Genomic DNA, 27,139 nt, shown 5'->3' on the forward strand with positions numbered 1-27,139 from the left:
AATGAATGATTTCATTAGTGACCTTGAAAATCACTCCCCACTCCTGAGAATCTCTACCTTTAGATCTACAATGAGAGTAATGGAAATTAAGGACTTGTTGACCTAGCTTGACCTGTGATTAATTTTCATACAAATACATTTCTTCAGATATGCTCTTAAAATATTATTGCAAAATTATTGAATAATATCATACAAAAACAGAAGTACGCTTAATTTGTCTCTACCACTAGCATATTGGGGACAGTCTCTTAAAAATGAACTATCTGTTCTGAGATAGTGAGCAAATTCATTCCCATTAGTGAAGTGAGGTCAGGGGCAGTTGACTCAGGAAACCTCCTGAGAACCAAGCCTCTGGCCTTGCCCTTGATTCCACAGGTGTGGTAAGACTTTTCATGCCTGTGTGTGTCCTCAGCGCTCCTTCTCAGGCAGATCATTTTTGAACCAACCTCACAATCACTATGTTACTAGCACGTGTTTAAAAATAAGCATAGTGATTAGGGGAGGAGTCAATATTCCCTCAAGGGGAAAATTTCATCATTTTATTTGTGAAATTGACTCAAAGTTTTTACTACTGGGGAATCACTACGTTACAAAACAAAGCAATTGATTTTGAGATTACAAGTTTCCAGACTCTAAAAAACAATTAATTTATTTTTCCTTTCACCCACAGGTCTACCCACGGATAGCGCCGGCATTTTGGCACTACCTGCGGGTAGAAGTGAGTAGCGGGTACTCGAATTCTCCCACCTCTGCTCCCTGCACTCTGCTGCTGTGGTCCGATCTGATGTGCCCATTTTGCTCAAGCTGCAGCTGCCATTCTGTGTAAACGTGTTCTCACGCCACCACCATTTCTTAGACTTGGATGAGAAACCTAAATCACCCAGTATACAAGTGCAGTGTACATAAGATTAATCATCTTCCTTGATAAATTTCCAAATCAAGACCATATCATATGCATCATAATGGCAAAGAGTTAAATGCTAAATTATGGAAAATCATGCTTCTACCTCTTTGTAATCAATACGTTTGATATTCGGAGCATAATTCCTCAGTTTAATTTTGGAATGTCTCTAGGAGAAAGTGGGATGGGGATGACTCTGCTTCATTTCCTTTCTCCCTTTCTTCTGTCCGCCAGGAGCATGAGCAGCTCACCTATTCCTCTACGAGGTCCAAGGCCCCCAGTGTCATCATCACAGGTCTCAAGCCAGCCACCAAGTACATATTTCATATCCGGGTGAGGACTGCAACAGGATACAGTGGCTACAGTCAAAAATTTGAGTTTGAAACAGGAGATGAAAGTAAGTTTCACACAAGGATATAAAGTAAGATATTAATTTAATACCATTTTAATTTGACCTAGTATTTTAAAACTAGGTGTCCCAAATTGGTAATAGCCTTCACATGGGATTCTGATCCTATAAATACTTATGTAGTCACTTCAGTAAATGTTTTGGTGCTATCCTTAAACACTTTAATAGAATGCCTTGCAGACCACAATTGTAATGTGGCCCAAAATGTCCCTTTATGTAGAATTCATCACTCTCTCCATTACACAGAGTCTCAATGGATGGTGCTAGCCTAATCGTTTTCTGGTCCTGGCATCATGCTACTTGGAAGAGACTAAAGCCATGAATGAATGATTTTAGCTCTTCAAAATTGTGCAGCTTTGGCTTGTTGTCTCAGATCAATAAAAACAGTGGTCAGGAGACAAGCTATACTGAAATGAATGTTATAGGCTTAAATGTAGAAGCATGGACTTAATTAGGAAGCCACATTAATTCCACAGCCTCAAAATGTTGAAAACCAAAATGGGAGATGAAGGGAATGAGGTTTTCCAATGTTATATAATAAAGGCTTTGAAATATTTAACTCATTCTAAACCCAGCTCTACCATTGAATTTCTGGCTTTCCGAAATTCATGGTACTGCTGTTTTTGTAAGGATAATAGCAGTTGCTTTTGCTGTGCACATAATAAAAAAATTCCAAATACATATTATCTAATAAGCAAATTGTTTCCACCATGGCTAAAATATTTTATTAATAAAATAATTCAAGAGTAGCACATTCATTATAGTAATTCCTTATGGATAACATAATAATGGCCACCATATTGAGTCTCTAATAAATGCATGGAATGATGTCAAGTGTTTTACATGTATTTTCTCATTCAAACCTGATCCAGTGAGACAAATATTATTTTTCTCGCTTATTTATAAGAAAACTGAAACCCTAAGAGTTTAACTATTTGTCCAAGTTCATGCAGCTGGTAAGAAGCTGAGCTAAAATTGGAAACCAAGGCATGTCTTCTTCCAGGGTCTATGCTCTTAACTCCTTCACCATCCTGCTGAATCCTATAATTTGTATCATTATAAAATGTTAATGGCTAGACCATAAAATGTGTCATACTTTCTCCAATTTAGCACTTCCTAGAAGTAAAGCTATTTGAGTTTCAAATTCTATGGTAGAAGAAATGTTTTGTTGTTGTTGTTACAAAGATGAACTATAATGATCCATAAAAAATGTTTTATGATAGCTATATCTAATTAAAAAGTAGAAAGGTGCTGACATGTTTAAGGAAAAAGTAAGTAACCAGCTTCGGGAGTGAGAGTATTCTAATTAATAAAAAGAAATACTTGTGACCTGGGGGTTTAATATCAGTGGCAATCATTTATAATCCTGCTGGGGACTATTAACTTCTCAAGCTAGAGCTTAAATTATTGAGAGTACAGTATAAAGATCACAAAATGTAATTCCATGATAAAATAAATATAAAAGTACATAAAGCACCGTCCTTGCTTAGTCCTATTGATTGTTTATTCCCTGCCCGCATGCCAAGCCTTAATCTTAACGACAAAACCCGGGATATAACATAAGGAAAGTTTGGTCCAAGCTGGGGTGGGGAACCAGTGGCATTCTGGATCTTTGAGAACAGCCTTTTGACAGTATCCAAACTTCACAGGACAAACCCCTTTATTGAAAGGATTTGTTCCATAAAATTTGGAGTTAGTCAAGATGCCATACTTGGGGATCTGGAAGGCCACATTTGGCCTTGAAGCATCAGATTCCCCACCCTGAACAGCTGGAGAAATTTACCTAACCTTTAAAAGTATAGCATTTGTGAGGATTGCATTGTATCAAGTTAAAAATGCATTCTCAGAGAAACTCATAGCTAAACCTTAAGAAGTTTTATATCCATATGGAGCTCAGAGAAAGCAATCGTGTCTAATAAATAAGTTCTGTACTGAATATTAAAACTTTGGTTTGTTTTTAACTTTAAATTTTGACTCAAAATTTAATATCAACAACTTAGTATCAAAACTTTGATATGTTTTTAACTTAAAATCCTGACATGTTTTCGGAACAAGAATTCCTTCAGGTGCTATGTAGAGGAAAAGGTACTTTCTTAGCAGAAATGCCCCACACTCATCAGTAACTCAGTATGGTTTTTAGTCTCTCCATAAAAATGTAGAGGACACTTACAATGTGTCAGACTCTATGTGAGGCCCTGGGGACAAAAAAGAAACAATAAGAACTAATAGCCTTTTACTTCGTATAATTTACAATCTATATTTGTGGGAGGAAAATGAAAATTTAAGTTAAAAATATAAGAGTAGTGACATATATTATCACAAATATATACAAAAAGTGCGCAGAGAAGCCTAACTCAGTGGAATAGGCAGGAAAGTCTTCTGGAAGGTGAGAAGCTGTGGCTTTCTCCAAATAGAAAATTTTAACCACCTAGAATTTGTTATCATTTCCATGCCTATTTGGGGAAATTTTTAATGGAGAAAAAGAAGAGATTTAAAATAAATAATAGTCTACATCGTTAATAATATTATCTATACATTTTAAGCTGCTTGAAAAAAAATGTTTTGGATACATTTTCAGCTATAAGCTGTTAAAATTATACTTTTATTTTTTTAAAAGTAATAAAAATACTTAAAACTACGGAAATCAAACATTTGTTTTTATTTAAAGCACCATGGAAACTTATATAGTGTTGAAATGCTTTTAGAATAAGAGAAAATAGTTTTAAATTTGCATTTTTAAAACCAAAAGAGAATACATTCTACTACGGTGTAAGCATCTTGTGCCTTTGCTTAGGTACTGAAAAATAGCTTGTGAGCCATCAAAAGGGAGCAGAATCCATAGCTTAATTCTGATTTTAGAATGAAAAGTAGAATTTTACATGTAATAATTAACAGTTGACCTCTTCCATTGCCTTAACAATTAGCTAAATGACCCAGGATAATTAATACCTTGCCAACATAGATAAGGAATGCACTCCTTTTCCTGGGAAAGATTCCTTATAGCTAGAATTTAACAACATGTAAATTTAAGCTTTTACCTGTGGGCTACATAAATCAGTTTTGTAGCATAAAAGCCACATCTGGCAACATCTTGTAATGTATTATCAGTAGTTAATTGTCCAAATTTGTATCACATACAATAACCACACAAAAATTATCATGAATATTAACAAATCAAACTAGAAATTAGTAAATTACACTGGATGTTTCAAAGCAAAATCTTATGACATGTCTACACATTTATATGAACATTGGTGTATAGAAACAAAGGACTAAAGTTAAATCACTTAATTATTTTGGAAATATCTGTAAGATACAGCTATTTCAGTATGGTTTGACATTTCAGCAATGTGGTTAATTTTAACAGTTTGTAAGTGGGAAATGATCCTGAAAATTAAGGTGCAAAATTTTGCCTCTAGTTCCTTCTTCCCCAGTGCATTCTGTATGATACCATTTGACTTGTTTTTCTATTTTCTATTTTGTATACTTGAATATACTAATTTAATGGGTATCTTTGTAGAATTAAATATGAATTTCTTAACAAATATTGAAGTCTCTATCTAAATATGATCTATATTGACATTATTTCCATCAGTTTTGCTCAAGTCAAGATATACTCTAAGAAAACAAGATTATTTAGATGCTTCAAACACAAAATGTTCTATAGCTTCATCATATCTAAGGTTCTTGTACAACTTGGGATATTCAGGAAACAATCACATTACAAATGGTGGTTCTATCCTGCCCAAAATGTTCTCAATCAATCCAGCAAGATATTGTTACTCTTTCCTACAATTTTATAAATATCTTATGGTACAAAGTCTTCATTATTTACAAAGTCATAAACTCTTGCAATACAAGAACTATAGCCAATATATATTGTATATCTTATAAAATTCCTTGCACATAGATTTCAATATGCATTAATCAAACAAAGAAACAATGATTTTCAAAAGCTAAATATAAAAAAAAATACATTGCCTACCGATCCTAAAAGAAAAGATCAAATAATTTTATTTGCCACATGGGTAATATTGCTTGCATTATTTTGGATAGCAAGCTGTAATTGGCTTGAGTCAAGTAGAAACATAGTATATGTAATTTTAACTGCAAATTAACTGCTAATTCTAAAATCAGGAGGCATTGTAAGGTAGAGCAAAATGATGTTTTGGTAAACACACTTTCTTCCTTAAACTCCTTTTTTAAAAACCTCTATTATGTTGGATCCAGTCTATTGGTTGAAACACAATCTGTACTGCTTCAGTTACCTAGGAAGAAATTAGCTACATCATTATTAAGACCAGCCAGAAATTTTAGAATGATTATTAATGGCGGCACATGAAGCAGAAAGAGGACCAGCTGACCCTGCTGGAGTAATAAAAAAGTTAATTAATCAAGAAGGAGGCAGATTTCATATTTATGAGTCTACCCACAGGAGGACAAATTCCAGTACATAAGGCTTTAATTTAAAATAATCTACAATCAATAGCACACTTTCAATGTTGGCAGCCATAGCTATCTAAATGCAAACATCACTGGGAAAGAAGAATTTTCTAATAGTTAGGCTGTCTGAATATAAAGTAGCTTGTCCTATGAGGTAATGAAGGCCCCTCATAATAAGAATTTTTGCTGAAGATAGCCAGGTACTTGGTCAGCATTCCAGAAAGGAAATCTTGCTTTGTTTAGAAGGTTGAGATAAAAGTTTAATGTAAGTTCTAACATTGAAATTTCATAACAACATAATATTTGTGGAGTTCTAACTATATTCCAAAAATTCCAAATTTCCAAAACGCTGTTCTTTCTGGCCACATACATAGCCTTTGAAGTAGGTCCTGTTATCATGCCCGTTTTGGAGATTAGGGAACTAAAACACAAAGATGTACAGTAATTTCCCAGTACTTTTCCATAGATAGTATACATGTTGGATGGGGGATTTTATGGCATTAGGACCTTTTCATACTAATTCACAGAACCAAGGCTGAGTCTGCTTTCTACTCACTCAGTATCTTCACTTCTCTTGTTCATCTTGGTCATTCCTTCTACTTTTCTACATGATTATATTTTATTCTTCCAATTCTTTACTTGCCCTTAATTTATTATATTTCTCCTTGGAATAAAGTACCCTTGAATATAAACAGATTTTTCAGAAAATATATAGTTATTTATAAATCACCATGCATCAAGTTCAGAGAGCTATGCACTCTTTGAATGCAGATTTCTAGATGAATGCACAGGTAACAGAGCAAGTATAACACTCCAAAGGGGAAACATAATACAGTTACTATAATTTAATTAAATATGCAAGCCTTTGATGAATAGGAACTACTTGCATAGGAAATGGAAATCTTCCTTTCGGAGACACAGCATTGATTAAAAAAGATATTTTGTTTCAATTTTGCTTAGATCAAATAAGGATTTTAAATGATGGGAACCAGGCTTGTGTACCATGAGACAGATTGAAGGCCTTAATATGAAAAATATTAAAGATCATGACTATGCTAAATGAGCTGGAAAGAAAATCATTAAATATTAACAGGTACTTAGAAGTTATAAACTGCGCATGTTGAAGTGCAGTGTTACAATTTAGTCGTATCTAAAAGAGAAGTAACAAACAGCAGTGAATCTGTTTCTTGATACAGAAGGTCGGTTTATTTTAAGGGAATACATATGGCAAACATATACGAAGATATTATTTCTTTAGTATGAAAACCATCATTCCTTGACTGGAAGTTTTTTGAGAATAACTTGAATCTCTCTCTCTCTTTCTCTCTCTCTCTCTCTCCCTCTCCTCAGCCACTATTTGACTTTCTTTTTTCTTATGTAAGAGTATGTATGTATACACAATATGGATTTACTTTCTTAGCAAATTTCAAGTAGAAAATACAGTTTTATTAACTATAGTCACCGTGTTGACTATAGTTATATGTACCATTTCCACATTTCTTTCTCCTTTTCGTACCTTTTCCAATGCTTTGCATGCACCTGACAAATGAAAGGCATTCTATAAATATTAAACGAATCACTATTATTCAGCAAATACTGAGTGAACATACATCTGTTGGATCGAACAAATTATGTGCACTTTCTTATTCTGCCCATATATTTTCACTATCTTATAATCACTTTTTTGGTTTGTACATATGTTGATGGCAGGAGCATGCTGAATGCTAGAGGGACAAAGATTTCTGTCTTCAAAAGGCTCATCGCTGAAGAAACTTACTAAGACACTTTCTTATTTATGCCGCCTGCAAAGTCTGATCTTAATTCGACATGATTTCAGATGGATTTCTTTTTCTACCAGCCATCATACAAATTGCCTGAATTTTTCTGTCAAGCATTTTTACTTTACAAGCTTGAATTCTTCAAGAGAGAAAAAATGTTTCTCGGGCATTTGAAATTGCTCTAATTTTAGTGAAAAAATATATCCTCTATGTAATGTTTGAGGATTTAGAGCCTTTCTTTAGACTACACAAATCAGCTTTATTGATTTCCATTTCGACATGGCTTTTCTTAATGTCATATTCCAGTTATTAGAAAAACATTACAGGCAAAGTGAAAAAAAAAAAAAAAAAAACTAATTTCTCACTATAGCCATATAAAGCCCTGTCCGGAACAGCTGGTATGGTTCTTTAGCATTGACCTCTCACCCTCATCTGGTGATGGTCATGTATTAACCTCAAGAAGGGAATAAGAAGATTGTGTTGTTCAGTAAGTACTTACAGAATGGTGTTTTTAAACATAGGAGGACCGTAGAGTGCCATAGTGATGATACATAAATATGTGTCTTACAAGTAAAGGGCAGAAACAGATGATGCTGGGATGAACTTGTCCTGTGGGAAGTCACATTCTGGAAGGATGACACAGCACAGGACTTGGGTTTCTTTTATAATTTTATTACCCACTTGAATTCTATTCACAGGGTAATTTATCATTTTTCAGAGCTAAAAAAAATCTTGGAATTGAATGAAAGAGTTGTCAAAATGTCTGTCAGCTTAAAAGTATTTCATATAAAATATATAAATATTAAATGTTATATGACTATGTCAAAACTTGATGACATTGTTTGAAAAGTTTACATTTGCACAGTTTCACTGTGTAATAAAAATTATTTTAAATAATAAAATGTAGGATCTTTTAAATTTGTATTAGCCCAGTGCAAGATATCTGTTTTTGCTTTTACCTTAGCGCGAAGTCACAATACTGAATGGACAGATCTTTATAAAAATAAACCAGCCACCTTTACAAAGGCCTGTGTGAAGAATTAAGCAGCAGCTTATGGGTTCATATTACTCTTTACGTTGTCAAAGAAAACAGTAGTTCAATGAACTTAAATTGAGTAACAAGAATTCTTGGCAAAATCACAGGATTCCTTTAAAATATTTAGCTGTACATGCAGAAACCCAAGCATGAAATGTGTGAGCACATTACTATACTGTAAAGATAGGAAAAGTAACAGAATATGGCAACCTTTCTGCCAGAAATAAAATAGTTGATTCATAACAAACTGAAATTCAAATACTTTTTTGCTTTTGGAAAGCTAAGCATTTATTTAAAAGTGCCCATGCACTATAGAGTTTTTTTGTTGTTGTTAAATTAGATATATTTGCTATTTATTTGACCAGGGAGCAGACTAAATAATTTTTGTCAACAATTTCAGCAATAGTGCCCTCATCAACATTGCAATATTACTTACTGAAGTTAGCACACATATGTGTGCAAACATAATGTACATTCTACATTCATACCCACTTCCTATTTCCATTTTGAGATGAAAAGAATGAAATTAATATTTTATGTATTGTTACACAAGAAGAAGAAAAGGATAAACCAGGGGCTAGGCATGGTTAATCCCAGCAGTTGGGAGGCCAAGCTTGGTGGATTGCCTGAGCTCACAGGTTCAAGGCCAGCCTGAGCCACAGCGAGACCTGCATCTCAAAAAATAGCTGGGCATTGTGGCAGGCACCTGTAGTCCCAGCTGAGGCAAGAAAATTGTGTAAGCTGTGGAGTTTGAGGTTGCTGTGAGCTATGACGCCATGGTACTCTACCTAGGGTGACAAAGTGAGACTCTGTCCCCCCCTCAAAAAAAGATAAATTAGTTCCCTGCTTTCAAAGAAGCTTGTAAGACATTCAAAAAATAAATAAAATTATAATACAGGCTAACATATCATGTGTAGAAAAAATGCAATCAAGCTTGCCTCAAGGAAAGTTTCCAGAAAGAAGTGATGTCTTCAAGGAGACTTTAACTAGAACCTGTTTGTGAAAGCAGAGGTAGAGTGAGGGTGGAGGGTGTGGTTTAAAAATGGGGAAGCTTCTGTTCTCTCCTAGACAAAAAGAACAGTTTGTGTATAAGCATAAAGATCAAAGAAAGCATGGAGCTTTCTAGCAACTGAAAGAATGTCAGGACAGCTAGAAGCAAGGTTTTTCAAAGGGGAGGCCCTATGCCAAAGGCATCAGTAAACCTAGGAATATGCTAGAAATGCACATTTTCAGACTCTAAGTAGACCTATTAATTCAGAAGATCTGGGTATGGGACCCAGCATTCTGTTGTGACAAATGCCACTGGGTGAGTCTGCTGTCTGTTCCAGTTAGGGAGCCAGCAGCAGCATCAGAAGCTACAAGGTCAAGGTGAAAAATAGTGGAGGTGATGACCTTCGTACAAGAAATACAAAACAAGAGGCTAATGAGGACCATGCGATGGCATCCTTATCTTGCTACTGATGGTAAAATTTCCTGGATTTTTATTGTACGTCTCAGTTACCTGTAGTTTGGGAGATAGGCAAGCCAGTCAGAGCAAACTTCCCCCAACTGACTTCCTGGAACAATTCCTAGCACATCTTATTGCTGTACGGGTCTTGTGGAAAAGCAATGTCATGGACAATAAGCATGCTTATTAAAATTGTGTTTTAAATAAAGGTGACCATCTTCTCACTGAGGCAAAATGGCCAGCTTCTTTATTTGTGGTTGGTTTATATAGGGAATTTTGTACATGCGCACAATACAGAAATGACTTCATTGATCCATTTAAATATCATGCGACTACCTTGTGGTCAGCTTCCAATAATCCACTCAACGTACACCTTTTGACACAACCCTTTCAACATAACCCAATTTAACATAACTTAATGGAGAACATGTTGTTAGCCATTACTTCTTTGTTCTTATCTGATGAAGCCTGAGGCTATGGAGGAACAAGGTAGATTGAATACCTGCCCTTGCTGGCCTTGTTGTTTGGAGGCTGTTACTTGGGAACTTTAAACAAGGCATAAAGAAACTTCTTGGGCATACAGGAATTTGCATGCAAACCTTTGCTCCCATGTAGACCTTAAGTCAGGGGGGGGTTTGCTGGAACCTTTTATAAGGAATTTTCAGGCTGGACTTCTCAAAACTCTTTCACAAGCCCAAGTTTCATCTGTGCCATTAGATATCTATATGCATTGGATAAATTCCTCTTCTCTTGAGGTCCCCAAGCACATTCCTATTCCCGGACCTGTCAGCAAGCAACCTTCGTTACTTACCACAGGTCAGAAAAGGTTACTGATGGGTATCTGTCCAGTTTTCCAAAGGGCTTTTTTATTTGCCTTATAAAGTCAACCTTAATTCCTTAACACAGTAAATTCTATTCCAGCCAAAGCCTCGGTCATGTTAGGCTCACAACCAATCTGGCCACATGGGATTCTGCCTCAGTTTCTTACAAGTCTGCCTGCACATTGTCTTTTCACTGCTCTCTCTCAAATGGCTTTTTGGCCAGAGGCATATAGGCATTTCGCCTATAACATCTAATTATTTCCTCACTTGCTTTACCCACATTAAAAATAAAACCTTACAAATATCTTTTGCATTGACATACCTATAGTTGTCATAACTTCCGGGTTCCCTAGAGATGATTTTAGCCCTAAGAATTCATCAACCAAGATGCTGGAACATTGAGGATTATCGATTTAAATTCTATCACTGGCTTGTTCTCTGCCAGCTTATGAAAGCCCGCATATCTCTCCCTGATAGTTCATACTTGGTCTTGGACTTTCAAGACACAATGAATTATGAGCTGCTCAGCAAAGGCTCCTGAAAAAACTGGTGTTAAGCCATCCCACTGTAAAATCTTCAAAGAAAATTGGTCAGTTGCAAAAATCCTGGAAATTATGTTATCTGGGAAATTTTGTGCATCTAGAAAGCACAGAGGTAAAGGTGCTATGTTAGCAAAACAAAGTTAGACATCAGACTAGTATGCCAGACAAAGGTGCCACTGGCTTGTCTCAGGTTAGGTTACATGTTCACATATTCTAATATACCATAGGTATGTCCTAACTGGTGAAGACAAAATGCTACCTTCAATTACACAACATAGGACTTGGTCCCTTGGTTCATGTTGTCACTTGGTTCATGAGGATTCTCTTTAGACACTAATTTCTTATCAATAAAAAAAAGGAATGTGCCAGATTATCTTTCCTTACTCTTAGTAAAGCATTTAAGGACTGGGGCCAAGTCAGCTTGAGTTCAAATTCTGCAGCTCTCCAGATTAGGACCTTAAAGCTTTGATTTCCTCATAGGAAAACTAGAAATTTGTATAGTCTTTCATTCACCAAATATTTTTGAGAACCTAATCTATACTAAGTGCTGTTCTATATGCTTAGAATATAGCTTAAATAAGTTTCTACTTTTTAATCCTACAGTCCACTTTAACCTATAGTTAAACTTCCATGGCATACTTAAATTATGTTGATCAAAAAAAATGACTAAGAAAAAGGATATTCTTATGTTGCTTTAAACTTCTTTCACAATTAATTTAATTAATGACCTTTAAAATTTTTCACAGCACATCTAAGATCCTCTCACAGCAGACCAGTGTGCCGTGGCACACCAATTGAAAGTCACTGACTTAAATAGACAAAAATCCCTGCTGTCTGCTGAGGTCTTTGAAGCTCCCACATGGCAGCTCAAGTGCTGCATCTGAGGCCAGGCATGGTGGCTCATGCCTGTAATCCCAGCGCTCTGGGAGGCCAAGGCCAGTGGATTGCCTGAGCTCAGGACTTTGAGACTAACGTGAGCAAGAGTGAGACTCCTGTCTCCAAAAATAGCTGTGCGTTCTGCTGGGCACCTATAATCCCAGCTACTCAGGAGGCTGACTCAGGAGGATCACTTGAGCCCAAGAGTTTGAGGTTGCTGTGTGCTGTGACACCATGACACTTTGCCCAGAGCAACATATGAAATTCTATCTCAAAAAACAAAAACAAAAAAATCAACGGCTTCATCTTCCCATTCTGCTTCCCGCACTCCTCCGCCTGTTCTTGCTGAGGCCACTCCCCAGGAAACCTGCCGCAGGCAAACCTCCTTTGCCGAATCTGTGTCCCAGTAGATCACAATCACGACAGCTCTAAGGAAGAGGTTAGCTGAGAAGAGGGTCAAGGAGTGGCTGCCTCCTAATAAGAAAAAATTACTCAGTGCAATGTCTAACACACAAAACCATGGAGGAGGGCTTTACTTTGGCCTTGAAAAAAAAAAGGAAGGAAATACATAAGCAGAAAGAAACAAAAGTTTTATAATAGTACATGATTTATGCAATTCAACTTGGCAGGTGTTTGATAAGTAAATAGACAGGTGAGGAGAATTACCAAAGAGGAGTTTTGTGTAATATAAAAGCTCAATCTTTTTTTTCTTTTTTTCATTTTTCTTACATATACATGTGTTTATTAGGTTTCTGCTTTTGCCTTCAGAGAGTTAAAAAGGCTAAATTTAATGACAATAACAATGTTTAACATAAGGACTGAGAACAAAAACCTCATAAAGAACGAATAAGGATAAATACATTCAGAAAAGAAATCAGATGATTGCTGGAAAGAAATAAAGCTCAATCTTTTATATTGCTTAACTTGGATTTAAATCTTGACTTTATCACTTCCTAGATATCAGACTTTGGGCGAGTCAGTTAACAACTTTGTTCCTCAGTTTCCACATCTAGAAAATGAGGATGAGAAGACCACCTACTTTCTAGCGTCCTTGTAGGTATGCAGTGATTCAGTGCTCGTATAGTACTTAGCAGAGTAGCCAGCACTCATGTGGTTAGAGCTCAACAGATGTTGGTTATTAATACTGATATTATCGTTATTAATTTTTAATGCCTAAATGCTAACCTAACAACCTTTAAAACAGTATATTAAAATAAATCCCTCATCTTCTTGTATATGGACACCTTACGATAACAATCAAGTCATTTTCTTGTTCTTCTCTTCAACAGTTTATTTTTCATAGACATTAACTCACCCTAAAGACTGGTTGGCTAGTCTTGGTGTTACTTTTTGTTTAATTTGCATAAATGACATGAAAGAATGAGGGGAATTCCCCAAATGCATCGACTGTCCAGTAGTTAAGCACTTGAAAACCTTAGCCAAGGAAACTCCTCATTTGAACTTCTAAGAGGCCAAATTATTAGACCAGGTGTGAGTTAATTAACCTCCCTGCACCTCAGTTTCTCTATCTGTGAGATGGACATGATGACACCTCTTAATATGATTGTCGTGAAGGGTAAATTGGTTAACACATATCAAATGTTTAGAACTATGGGTAACATAAAAGCTTTCAAAGTATTTGTTACTATTCAATATAATAATCACTATACTTCTTCTGAAGAAAACTCCTTCACTGAGTCCAGTGTGATTTTTGTACCATGCTATGCTGTGAATTAGCTGCTACTTATTACCATAAAGAAAAAAGAAAAAGAACACAATTCTGGCAGAACCTTTCCCTTAGGGAAGCCTTTGCGAAATCATCTTCAGTTTTCAAGTGGAAATGAAAAACATATATACCCATAGTCATCGGCCTCAGTGAACATTTTTTAAAAAATTAAATTAATATCCATTTAACTAATCTCCTTGCACAGAAATAAGCAATGCAAAGAATAACAAACTTAAGCTGCTTATTGAAAACTATATTTTAGTTCAGAATAGGTATTGGCTATGCTGTTGGTTTTTGACTATAAGCACAAATCTTGTTTGTTTCAAATTATTGAATAGATGCAGTTTGGAGCGTATTTGCACTTTTATAAAATCACATTTTTGCCATGCATAATGACTGAAAGGAAGGCTATTTCATTTTTTTCCAAATTAATCCAAGTTGTCTGGCAGACGAACAGAGCACCAAGTGGGAACATACTAAAAAAGACTTGGGCTCTCTGATTACCTTTAGCACAGAATGCCTTTTGAATCCTTTTATATTGTCAACAGCTAATTCTTGCTTAACAGAATACTCCCAAACTTATATAACTAATAGTACCCAATATGGATAGGAAAAAATTATAAGGATCGTCGAATTTTGTGTTCTAGGGTTAAAAAAAAACTTAATGTCTTAAGCAGTAAGTGGCATGACTTTCCATATATATAATATATATAAACATATATATAACTAAATGGATCTAAATATCTAAATATACATATATAACATATAAATATCTAAATATCCATATATATAAAACATTTAAATATCTAAATATCCGTATATATATAATAAAACATCTAAATTGCCCTTAATTTTTATAAGAATGAGTTCTCTGAAAGCTTAATGAACTAAACCAGAGAGTATTGATTTTTATTTGCATTTCTCTTCTTTGTGTGAACATTTGAGGCCGTTTAAAGCATGTAAACAAAACGTTTAATAAATTAGGACTACAAATAAAACATTAGCTCCATAAAAGCAAAAGGGAGCAAAGCCTCATTTTGGTAATTTTTATTAGAGATGTACACGTGTGCACCATCTCTGCCTCTGAAATTTCAGGTAGCAACCAGAGAACAGAAATATTATCACACACCCCTGAAGCACAAATGCTGTGAAAGATACACAGAGGGCATTGAGGATAATAACCTGGACAAAGTTCTTAGCCAATGCAGACGTCCTGTTGTTCGTTTTCATGTGTTTCTGACCACAACCTTTGACAGAACCAAAGTAAAAATTTTGCTCATCGAAAATAATTTTTTCCATGGGACTGAAGGTGGGGCCAAAATCGGGTCACTTAACTTATTCTGTGCATGCAGATGTTAAGAGAGAAACCATGCCTAGGAAGAGAAAACAAAGAATCCCCCTTCAAATTACTTTTCTAGATATTTTGTCTGTTAGTCAGGAACTTGAAACTAAAATACCCTAAAGGACCGTTTGATTGCAAGTATCACGTTCACCACAGGTAGGTTAAACGGAGAGGGATACAAAAGTGTTTCAGATGAGTTTCAAGAACGATTGAAAGAAGAAACTAGAAACTCAAAACAAAAAACAAGGCAGTGAATCCTTTTCTCAATCCGCACTCATCTCTGTTTTGCTTTCTAAAGACTTGTTTCATCTGCATCTGTGTTCCTTCAGGAAAAGACATTGGTAGCTTATAAATTACATTTCTCTTAGTTTCAACCATGCACCAAAACTGCCAGACTGATTGTGAACCTCAGTCCCAAATGGCTGTAAGATAGACCGTGGTGGGTCCTGTTTGGGTCGCATCTCCATCCCAGGTGCCAGAGACAGAGCAGTCTTCCAAGGCCCTGGGCTGTGGAACGGAGGAAGTTTTTCAGAACAAAACTAAAAAGATACCCCTGAGGATTTCGAGTTAGTCTTTAATGAGGGCTTAGAATGTGAATTTTCTACTTTCATATCAATAAATGACACAAATGGTATAAAAATAAGGTGAAGAGACACAGAAATCCTTCTGCTATAGAAGTCGAGAAGCCCAACCAGTATTTTTACCGAGGTAAAAATAAAACCTCTCCACATTTGCACTGAAATGGGCTGCAGCAAAGCACAGATTGTCCTCAGGAAGCAGATTTGAATCTGCTGCCATCATAAGACACAGTCTAGATGGAGAGCCCAGAGTCCCACGCCACAGGACACCACGGAAAGATGATTCTGGGCTGGAAATTTTTCAAAGCAGGTGTTCCAGGTCATCAAAAAGAAACCTGAGAAGTAATGCTCCCGTGGAAAAAGTTATATTAAACTGCATAGCCCTGTAGAATGCTTTCCTGGATGAGCTATGGAAAAAATATGCTGTACAAAATGGAAATAGCTTGTCTCGTTGTGTAGAGTTTTGATCAATTGCCTTTTGTCTGCCAAAGAAAATGATTTTCATTTTGATAAAGTTGACGAAGCTCAATTCTTTCTGGCAGCAGTAACATAGCAGAATTATGTGTATCCTGAAATCAATTCGAGTTGTTGGAAATTAAACCCATATCATCAGCATCTAGGAGGAGGCTTATCTCTCTATCCACCATGCTGGCAAATACTCATTTTATCTAAAATCAGTACTATATCATGAAGATATTAATTTAAAAGTGAATAGATAAAACACAATACTGTTTTATGTTACATGACCAGATGAATGGCTAAGTTGGGGAATTTCTCCCCTTCAGATCAGTTTTGGAGGGGTCTTTACTTCCACATTTGCATATAAGCCTCATTTAGAGTTAATTTAATTTCTCGGCAATGGAATGAAAATTTAGTGAAAGATCAATGTACACAAACAATCTTAATATTCTTGGAAAGACTAGTAATAAGGTGTAGGAATACACTGGGTAAGAAACTCTTTTGCATCTAATACATGTTTAATTCGGAGACCTCATCATGTGGCTTATGGAGAAGCATGACATAAATAATTGAGAAAACTGGAGGAGCCAGTTTTGTGGGACCATAAGGTTGGATCTTTTCTTCGATAGAGTAGGTTCCTTGTGTATTTCCCCAGAATTGATTCTGGTGATTGGTTAGAGGTTAGATTGGTACATAGTTCGGTGTTCTTCAAAACAGGCTTCAAACAATGGTCCAAAAGGTTTCCTTAGAACTTACTCGTTTTGAAAGGATGATGACATGAGTTTTGGTATGAGCAAAAGTAGCAGGGACCTGTTATAGGCCTAGGCTCAAAATTACTTAAGGCAATATACTTGTGTCCATAAAGCTAAAAGAAATTGGTCCTTTGGCATTGATGGTTATCTGTGCTTCCATAAATACTTCCACTGGAACCAAATAAAGGATAACTGTAGCCTCAAATCTGTATTGTCATCAACATGAAAATTAATTAAAAGCCTTCCACAGGAATTTATTTTGCTCCAGTATTTTGGTGGTAATGAGTTTATAATTAGATAGGTTAAATTAGGCACATTTTCCCACATTATGATTTTAACATATTGTCTTGCTGAACATGCCAGAAATGTCTGCTCATTTGTTTTAATCCTTTTGTGTTTATTTGTTTGTTTTGTTGCATTTATCCAGTTTTAATTAGATCAATGCATGAGATCTATTAAAAATAGGACAGGACAGACAGGACTGAATTCCCCTTTAAAACTATCAATCTATTAAAGAAAAAGAAATTGGAATCTCTCCTGGCACATTTGATATTCATTGCATAGCAAAAGGTTGTTTTAGAAATGTAAAAACTTTCTCACTTCATTTCACTTTATCTTTCCAGTCCTTTCCATCCAGTTGTGGGGCAGACAAGCTCAGGAAATTGTGTTTAATGTCAAAATTAAAAGAAAATGGTGATGTTAGAAAATGTCCAGCTCAAGCAGCATAATAAACGAAGAAGGTACCTATCCCTAGTCTGGAGATACAAAGATCTACGTACCTGCCTTAGAGTATGCATACATTAAAATTATTTTCTCATGGCTTATTAATATAATCAATATAATGGGACTTCCCCATGACAAAAGCCCAACTGACTTAATGAAAAGTGAGACTTTATTACCTCATGCATCTGAAAAGTCAAGGGGGTAGTGTGAAATTCTGGCCACGTCGAGGCTCTCCAACAATGTTCCCAATAGTTCTTTTTTTTTTTTTTCCTGTCTATTGGATTTATTTTTAGGCAATCTTCTAATATATTTTCAAAAGTTAATATCTCCAATAAAATTTGTAATTTGAAGTAAATTGCAATCTGTATCCTCTCTACTCCTGAACCTGAGTATTAATGATAACGTGAGAAAAACACAAGCACACTGACAGGAATCAGTGTCAGTTTTCATGATCTTTCTTTGTCAATCCCTCGAACTTCCTCTTCTGCATTTTGGTCCATGCATCAGAAGTCTTGGAGTACATGTAAACAGCTCCTGAATATACGCTATTGTGCATCTCCGTACTATTAGTAATGTTTCTTCAACTAGAATGTCCAAATATCTATTCACCACCTTGGTGACTTGAAAATTTCTTCTAAGCATTTCATATTTAGCTTCCTTTACTTCTCCCTATTGAGTTTACCACTCTCCCGTTCTCTTATGACCACCCTCATGCAACCTCCTTTTTTGCAACAATGTTTCTAACTTAACAATTAAGATTCATGTATCTGTCTCTTTCACTACAGAGAGATTTCAATGCGAAGAAACCATGCTTCCGTTCTCTGCATTTCCCCAAGTTCTATTCCACAGAGCTTCACACATTATTAATAATGGGTATTTTGTCATTACAGAATGAATAAAGAGTCAAAGAATAAGAATTTCCTCAAGAAATTTTCTAGCACTTCTTTGAAAAACTGATGTGTGTTTTTATTCAAGATTGCATTCTTTACATTTTATATGAAAACTATATTCTAAATAAATCTTTGAGTCTATAAGCCTCATGAAATTTGTGATTCCTAATGGCAATGCATTTTATTACGAAGCTCTTTACCTCAAACCACAGTAACTGTTATTTTAAGAGCTATAACCTCAAGTACATAGATATGCTAACCAGTATGCAAATACGCACTATTAATATTGGTGCACAGTGAACAGTATTTGAAATTGAAGATCATTGTATCCAGGTCAGTGATCCAGGGAATATTCTATCCTACACTGGACCTAAAATAATTAAGAAGGGATGAAGCATGTATATATGAAGATATAAGTATTTGAATTGCAAAAAAAAAAAAAAATCCTTAAAGACATATCTCAACTGCCAGTGAGTCCTCGACATTTAGAACGCTGACAATAGCTCCAGGTGTTTAAATGCCTCAGTTGCTTTTCTTCATTCTTTGAAATTTGTCACATGAAACCTAACTGTGGCAAGGTGTATTAACCATTTGTTAATGAGCACAAGAGTCTCTTTAAAAAATGACGGTGTTTCATCATGCTGCACTCACCACCCGCCTCTGCTTCTGCCTCTCCCACAAGTTGTACCAACCTCCCATTTTCCGATTATCCCTGGGTCATTTGGCATCTTTATCAGATAAGAAATTGAGGGCATCAAGAAGAGTAAATCTTGAAATCTTTGGTGTCTCAGTATGGCCCGTTTGATGTACTGAATTTCTCTGTTTTCTGGGGAAGTGGCAGAGCAGTAGAAGGCACACCTGTGAAATCACTTTTGGAAAAAAGTATCATCCCTGCTAAGGGTCTCTCCTTCAACAGAAATGATGCAGGAGTTTTGTTTTTATCATGCTCTCTTTCACTTCTCATCTGAGAAATCTATATTCCTCTTGGTAGATGGCAACATACATTAAATAAGTGTAAGAAAAAAGACATTAACACAATACCACGTCCACAACTCTTCCTAAACATTTACTTTCGTCAAAGCCTAGGCAGAGATATTTAGAGGGAAAAAGACTCATTGTTTTCTATTAATTTATCTCTGAAAGTTAACTTCCAAAATTCAATGCATAAGGGAACATTTATGAAACTAAGACATGGATGGTAAGCATTAATATTACCACATGAATCAAATTTTAAAATGGCTAAATTTTAAATTTTAGCCAGAGACCTTTTTCCTTGTAGCAAGAATATGTTCTCTACCCCTTCTTTAATTCTAGACCTATTAATACTGTTAATGAGTAAATTATGATGCTAATCCTTCATAAAATAGAAATTGGAAAGAGATCTCTCTGCCCTGCCCTCATGGAGCTTATGGTGCAGTTGAAATATGCCACAAAAAGCTCTCAGAAAATGAACCATTTTGATAGTTGAACTTTTTAGACATGGATTTGGTCATGAAAATATTATTTTTATAACATTTCTAAATATATTGGAAGCCAACATTTTTCTAATCGTGTATCCATAAACTCCTACCCTTTTAAATAAACTATCTTAGATTTAGCTCATTATTTGTAATTGACCTTGAGTGTTCATGTGAATGTGTTGAGTTACATAGCGAATCTTTTGGTGCTTCTTGAATTATGTAATGCTGATATATCCTAAACTCCTGCCCCCCAGACCAGTGTGCATTTTGGATCTTATGTCAGATTTTGTTTGCCCAGCTCTTCTGTGAGCCCAGCCAGCAGTGTGCGCTTCCTTCTGTTCAACTCTCTCTTTAGATGCACCCCCACCTGACTTCTAATCTATTCCTAATATGCTGTTCCATGAACTTGAAGGTCTATAAATGTATCTAAAGCAAAAGTGTGAGGGCTAAAATCTCTTTTATAGAATCAACTATGCGTGGTTATCCTGTGAACATCAGTCACCTGTCTCTTCAGAGTGATAGTTTTTTGTCTTGCTTGATATTGTTCAAGTATATTTCACATAATTAAGGCTACCATCTAGCTGATTTCTAATAAATATGATAAGATGCATACCTGAACTAAGAAAATAGCAGTGGGAATTGGAGAAAATGAGGGCGAATCTTAGAAATACTTAAAAGGTAAAAATGATAGGATTGATCCACTGAAAGGCAAAGGAAAGAGCTGGGTCCCAGGTTTCACGCCTGGAAATCTCTGAGAATGGTGTACCTATTATAGAGGGATGATGTTACCCTAGGCCAGCAGTTCTCAACCTGTGGGTCATGACCCCTTTGTTAACAATGAGAAAACATCCTGCATATCAGATATTTACATTACAATTCATAACAGTAGCAAAATTACAGTTAGGAAGTAGCAAAGAAAATAATTTTGGTTGGGGGTCACCACAACATGAGGAACTGTATTAAAGGGTCGAGGCATTAGGAAGGTTGAGAACCACTGCCCTAGGCAATGCAAATGATTCTGAAGATTGTAAAATATTAATTTGAAGAGTAAATATCTAGCCCCTTAATGTGGGGTGGACGGGGAAGAGACTCTGTGGAAAGGCAACCTAATAGATGATGATAGAGTCTATGCTCATGGGGCTGAGGTCTGAGTAGGCCGTGCTGGGGGGAATAAAAACGACGATATAAAACATGATAAAAGGGAGGTGCCTGTGGCTCAAAAGGGTAGGGCGCCAGTCCCATATGCCAGAGGTGGTGGGTTCAAACCCAGCCCGGGCCAAAAAAAATGATAAAAATCTGACTCTGGAGTTGTAAGAAAAGGCAAAATTGAGGATGATTTCATACCCTCAAAATAATAACAATACCATCTACAAAGTCAAAGATAACATGTATCTAGGAGAAACATTTTCTAAGCTTTCATTTTTATCTCATACCTCTGTCCACATGAGTAGACGGTGTTCACTAATCTCATTATCTAGGTCCTCAGAAGGTTTTCTGTGTGACCTAAGAGGAGAATTCTCCCATACTGGTTGCCAATAACCTTAACATTTACTAGGTATTGCTAATTCATGACTCTGTTAAGATTTGCATTATGTTTTTTAAAAACTCGTTTTGGTGAAATGATGATAATTTATTTCACTGGGCAACATTTTGGGGAAATTCTTTATTTAAAAAAAATCATATATTTCCTGTCTTCAATAACTTTAAAAATGTATTCATAACAGAAAAGAGTTAACTTTAAAAAGCGATTCCACAGAAAATGACACAGAATACAAATAACAGATTTACTTTGAAATGTAAATATAAACTAAAATAATCTTGATTACAGGGAGACAAAATCATATGCCTCCACAGAAGAAAATTCTTTGGTTAAAAATAGTCAAATTCCTGTTCTCTCACAGTTTCTTAAAGATATGCATGAAGTTTGTTTTTTTTGTTTTTTTTTTTTTTTTTGCAGTTCTTTGGCCAGGGCCGGGCTTGAACCTGCCACCCCCAGTATATGGGGCGAGTGCCCCATTCCTTGAGCCACAGGTGCTGCCCATGAAATCTATTTTTTAAGTATTTGGAGTCCAAGAACTTCACCTTTTTCTTTTCAGAGGTAAACAACTAAAGAAACCTCACTTAATAATGTTATCCCAACTTATGCCAAGCACTGACTAGGTGCTAAATGCTTACTCAGTAACAGGTTCATAATTCTTCTTGGATAATTGCTTCTTCTTAAGGAAGTGTACTTCTTTACAAACCATTGAATGAAATATGTCATCTTAATATACTCATCTTTTTCTAAGGATTCAACTTCATTTCATTAAGCAAAAGAACATTTCTAATCGGTTGATAATAAATAATTTAATTTCTTACCAAGGATTTCATTGTATTATTGTTTTAAGGACAAATTTGGTCTCTATGGGTGCTATTTACATAAATAAACTATGGGTACATTTTCTTCTACAAAACAAATGACTAAGTTTCTCCTCAAGACAAAAAAAATGGGTAGATAATACTACAGACAAGTTTTTCATAAAATATAAACTTGTAGTTATATTTTTATGACTCCAATTTCATAGTTAATTTCATAGTTTGCATATTTATCTAAGCATCTGTTTAAATGAATCAAATCAGTGGGGTCTCTAGGCAAGAAACATAGCTTCCGCTTCCTTCTCCTACCTCTTCTAACACGTTTTACAAACTTCCTGGAGAGCTGACTCACTGCCAAGGGCTGCTTATTCTCTTCCAACGTTTGTAGTCTCCCTTTGTAATAATGAGTCCTTTTATAACTGATTGCTCAGTGTCTGCGCCCCTGAAATATAAATCCATGAGCATAGTAACTGTGTCTCTTTTGTTCGTTATTGTATCCCCTATATGTACCTCAGTGCCAGTCACGTAATAATTGTTCAATAAATATCTGTTAAATGAACTAATAAATTCTTAATCTTAGACTCCTATTTCTGAGCTTACTCTTCTCAACCTGGTAAAATCTAGAAGTCTTAATTTTCTAGTAGTTCTGCCTTTCAGAAAGTATTGTCTTCAAGAATACAGAATCATTGGATTCTTCTAGTCAAATTAGTACGTAGTGCATTCTCTTTACATAATAATACAGCTACACTAAAGATAAATCTTTACATAGCAAAGGGAGGGCTGCAATGTGTATTGCTCCTGATCTCTTCTTGCCAGTATCATCCAGTACAAATAACTGTTCATTCCATTCATTCATAAGAATATTTGTTTATCAGGCTAGTACAAAAGTAATTAAAGTTTTGGGGCAGTGCCTGTGCCTCAAAGGAGTAGGGCGCTGGCCCTACATGCCGGAGGTAGTGGGTTCAGACCCAGCCTTGGCCAAAACCAAACAAAAACAAAAACAAAAAACAAATTTAAAAAACTGCAAAAGTAATTGAAGTTTTTAGATTGTTGAAATTTGCCATTTGATACTGGAATACATTCTTAAATAAATGTGGTTATACATCATTTTAATGCTCATTTCTTTCTGAGTTTTTTTTTTTTTTTTTGCTAATGATTTATTACTTGCTATTTATTGTATATTTATTTTGGACTAGGGAAATGATGTTAGACTAAAAGCAAATGCAAGTGATTCTATTATTTGAGCTCAAAGTTTGTTGTGAAGCAGCAGAGACAACTTGCAACATCAACAAAGCATTTGGCCCAGGAACTGTAAGCAAATGTTCAAGAAGTTTCATAAAGGAGATGAGAGCCTTGAAGATGAGCAGCATAGTGGCTGGCCATCAAAGCAATCATCAAAGCTGATCCTCTGACAGCTACCTGAGTAGCTGCTGAAGAACTCAAGTCTGCCATTCCATGATCTTTCTGCATTTGAAGCAAATTGGAAAGGTGAAAAACTTCAATAAGTGGGTGCCTCATGAGCTGACCAAAAATCAGAAGCAACCTGGTTTTCAAGTATCGTTCTCTTATTCTGTGCAACAACAACAAACCATTTCTTGATCGGTTGTGACATGCTAAGAAAAGTGGATTTCATATGACAACTGGCCAGAGATGACCTGCTTGGTGGTTAGACTTAGAGGAGACTCCAAAGCATTTCCCAAAGCCAAGCTTGCACCAAGAAAAGGTCATGATCACTGTTTGGTGGTCTGGTGCCAGTCTGATACACTACTTTCTGAATCCTGGTGAAACCATTGCATCTGAGACGTGTGCTCAGCAAATCAGTGAGATGTACCAAAACCTGCAAAACCTGCAGCTGGCACTGGCCAGCAAAGGGCCCGATTCTCCTCCACCACACATTGGACCACAAGTTGCACAACCAATGTTTCAAAAGTTGAACAAGGATGGCACCTGTGGCTCAAAAAGTAGGGGACCAGCCCCATATACCGGAGGTTGTGGATTCAAACCTGGCCCCAGCCAAAAAAAAAAAAAAAGTTGAACGAATTGGGCTACAAAGTTTTGCCTCATTCACCATATTCACCTGTCCTCTTGCCAAACAACTACCATTTTTTCAATCATCTCAACAACTATTTCTTGTTGGCAACAATGTGCTGCTTATAATGGTTCATTAATAAAGACGTATTTGATTCAGCTTAGTTACAATGATTTAAAATTCATGCTCCAGAACTGCAATGACTTTTGCACCAGCCTACAGTTATCACCACTGTATCAAGCCCTCTAGTTTGGACTCTGTGTAACTTTCCTAGAACTGTGGTAACAAATTGCCACAAACTAGGTGGCTGAACACAGCATGCTGGCTCCAGAGGCTCTAGGGGAGCCGCTTTTGTTGCTTCTTCCAGCTTCAGGTGCCTCCTTGTTGCTGTGAAACTCTAATCTCTGCATCTCTCTTCACGTGCCCTTCTCCTCTTGGTCTTCTCCTTCTCTGTGCCTTATAAGAAAGTCATTGGATTTGGGACCACCTGATCAATCCAGGAAGGTCAAGATCCTTAACTTGGTTACATCTGCAAAGTCATTATTTTGAGGGTATGGAGAGCAGATGTCACCTTTTAACTCATTACAAAGGCCATGATGAATAACGCTCCCGCCTTCCTGGGATTTGCAGTCTGATCAAAAAGATTACAGAAAAGTAATTTCAGCAAAATGTGATAGTTTTATTGGTAGAAGTAGTTTAAAGGCCTGTGGGAACATCTGTCCCCACCTAACCAAATCTAAACCAGATAAAAGCTACTGAAATGATGTGATATTCACGAAGGAGGAGTGATTAGGAATTGACCAGAGATTAACTCTGAATCATGCAAGGAAGAAATTGAGTATAGTTAGAGATTGAGGGCTGGATCTAAAGACAGATACTAGAAAACCTTTTAATAAACTTAAGGGCTTTGGAGTTTATCCTGAGACAAAGTCAGAGCTCTGTGATGTACCAACAACTAACAGGAAAAGGGGCAGAAATTCTTCCTGTCAAGACCAAGAGTAGCAGTACAGGTCCTGAGTGCTGTTATTTTCATATGGCTCTTCTTGTCCTTTCTGATATTTTATTGTAGCCTTAACAGATAGCACAATATCATAGTAAAGTTACTCTTACAAATCGTGGCAAGAAAATTTAATATTCCTATTTTGCAGACATGAAATCAAAGTCAAATAACGCTATAATCATTCTAAGGCAATCAGAAAAGGTGGGTTTAGTTGATTCCCTGTTAATGAAATAATGGTTTAAAATACTCATAATGGTATGGGCTTAGAGATGATAAACCATTTGGATTGCCAATTGTGTGGTCTCAGGAAAGTAATAAAACCACTGAAACTAGGAATAGTAATAGTACTTACCTATCAAGATCATTGTGAATATAAATTTGATAATGACTTTGAAGCTACAAGCATAGTTTACTATAAAATAAATGGTGGCAGTTAGGAAAATGATGTTGATGATGATTTGATAATCATCTCAGCCCCATCATCTATAGCATTTTATTTCTATTTAAGAGTGTGTTTCACTAAAAATTCTTATTTTCAAATGACTTGTATTTTATCCTCCACAGAGGAGTGTTTAGATTCCTAGATTAAAGGCTTAAGGAACAGTTATACAGAAGTATGCATTTTTCAATGTTTCACAATCAGCTGTCCAATTAAAATTTTAATTAAAGTTTACAAATATGTAATCAAACATGCAAAACTTCCAGTTTACTAAGTAATTATTTAAGTCAAAAAACATGTTTCCAAACAATACTTTTCTATAACAAAGTAATCTGATTTTCAAAAGACATCCAGTTACATAATCTTCAACTCCATCTGCACTTTCAATACGTGGTTTCAAATAACTAGCTACCTACCTACAATGAAATATATTCTCCAGATTCAAAACTCTAGAACTATATTATATATTTTGAAAATGGAAGAGCTGATGTAAATAAATAATTTTTAATGCCATCTTTTTATCTTCAAGAAGTTGATATTTTGTAGAACATTTATTTCTTAAAATTTATTCAATAATTTTCAATGAAAAAAATGTGATATTTTAGGGCACAACATTAATTCCCATGATATCAGTGCATTTTGATGATTAGGAAATTCTGTGAAGGCCTAATTAAAAAGCTTCAGTACATTACTTGTTGAATAAGATGCAACTGTTTAACTTGTCTCTACACAGATTATGAGCTACAACTTAAGTTTGTAATAGATTGTCTGAAAATGTTTTGATTAAGTCACAGTGGCTAAAATCTAATTCTAAGTTTTAAGAAATTTCTCTTACTAGAAACTGAATATAAGTGACTTTTGTTTTTATTTGCATTTACATTTATAAAAAAATCTCTTAAATGCGATCACAGATGTCTTCTCGACTTGACAACAGCATTTAAGGTTCAGATATTCTCTAGAAGATATGTCATTTTTATAAGAATGTTATTACTCCAGATATAAATTTGCACATAGTATACTACATACTTAATTTCCATAAAAAATATCTACTTTTATGGAAGTTTTAAAATACTTGAGTTTAATAAGTTTTTTTGGTGGAGAATTATGCAGTTTTCTTCTTAGTTACACATATA

At 35.6% G+C, this 27,139-nt stretch overlaps 1 protein-coding gene across 1 annotated transcript in view; it reads left to right on the top strand.

Moving 5' to 3' along the window:
• Positions 1–27,139, top strand: part of LOC100950573 (ephrin type-A receptor 6) — a 696,992-nt gene that overhangs the window by 415,632 nt on the left and 254,221 nt on the right. The window contains exon 6 of the mRNA XM_012801499.2: positions 1,136–1,298. Within this exon, the coding sequence (XP_012656953.2) occupies positions 1,136–1,298 (163 nt within the window). The remainder of the gene's footprint in view (positions 1–1,135; positions 1,299–27,139) is intronic.

Source organism: Otolemur garnettii, unplaced genomic scaffold (assembly GCF_000181295.1).
Source record: "Otolemur garnettii isolate 467f Iridium unplaced genomic scaffold, OtoGar3 scaffold00009, whole genome shotgun sequence".
Taxonomy (NCBI): Eukaryota; Metazoa; Chordata; class Mammalia; order Primates; family Galagidae; genus Otolemur; species Otolemur garnettii.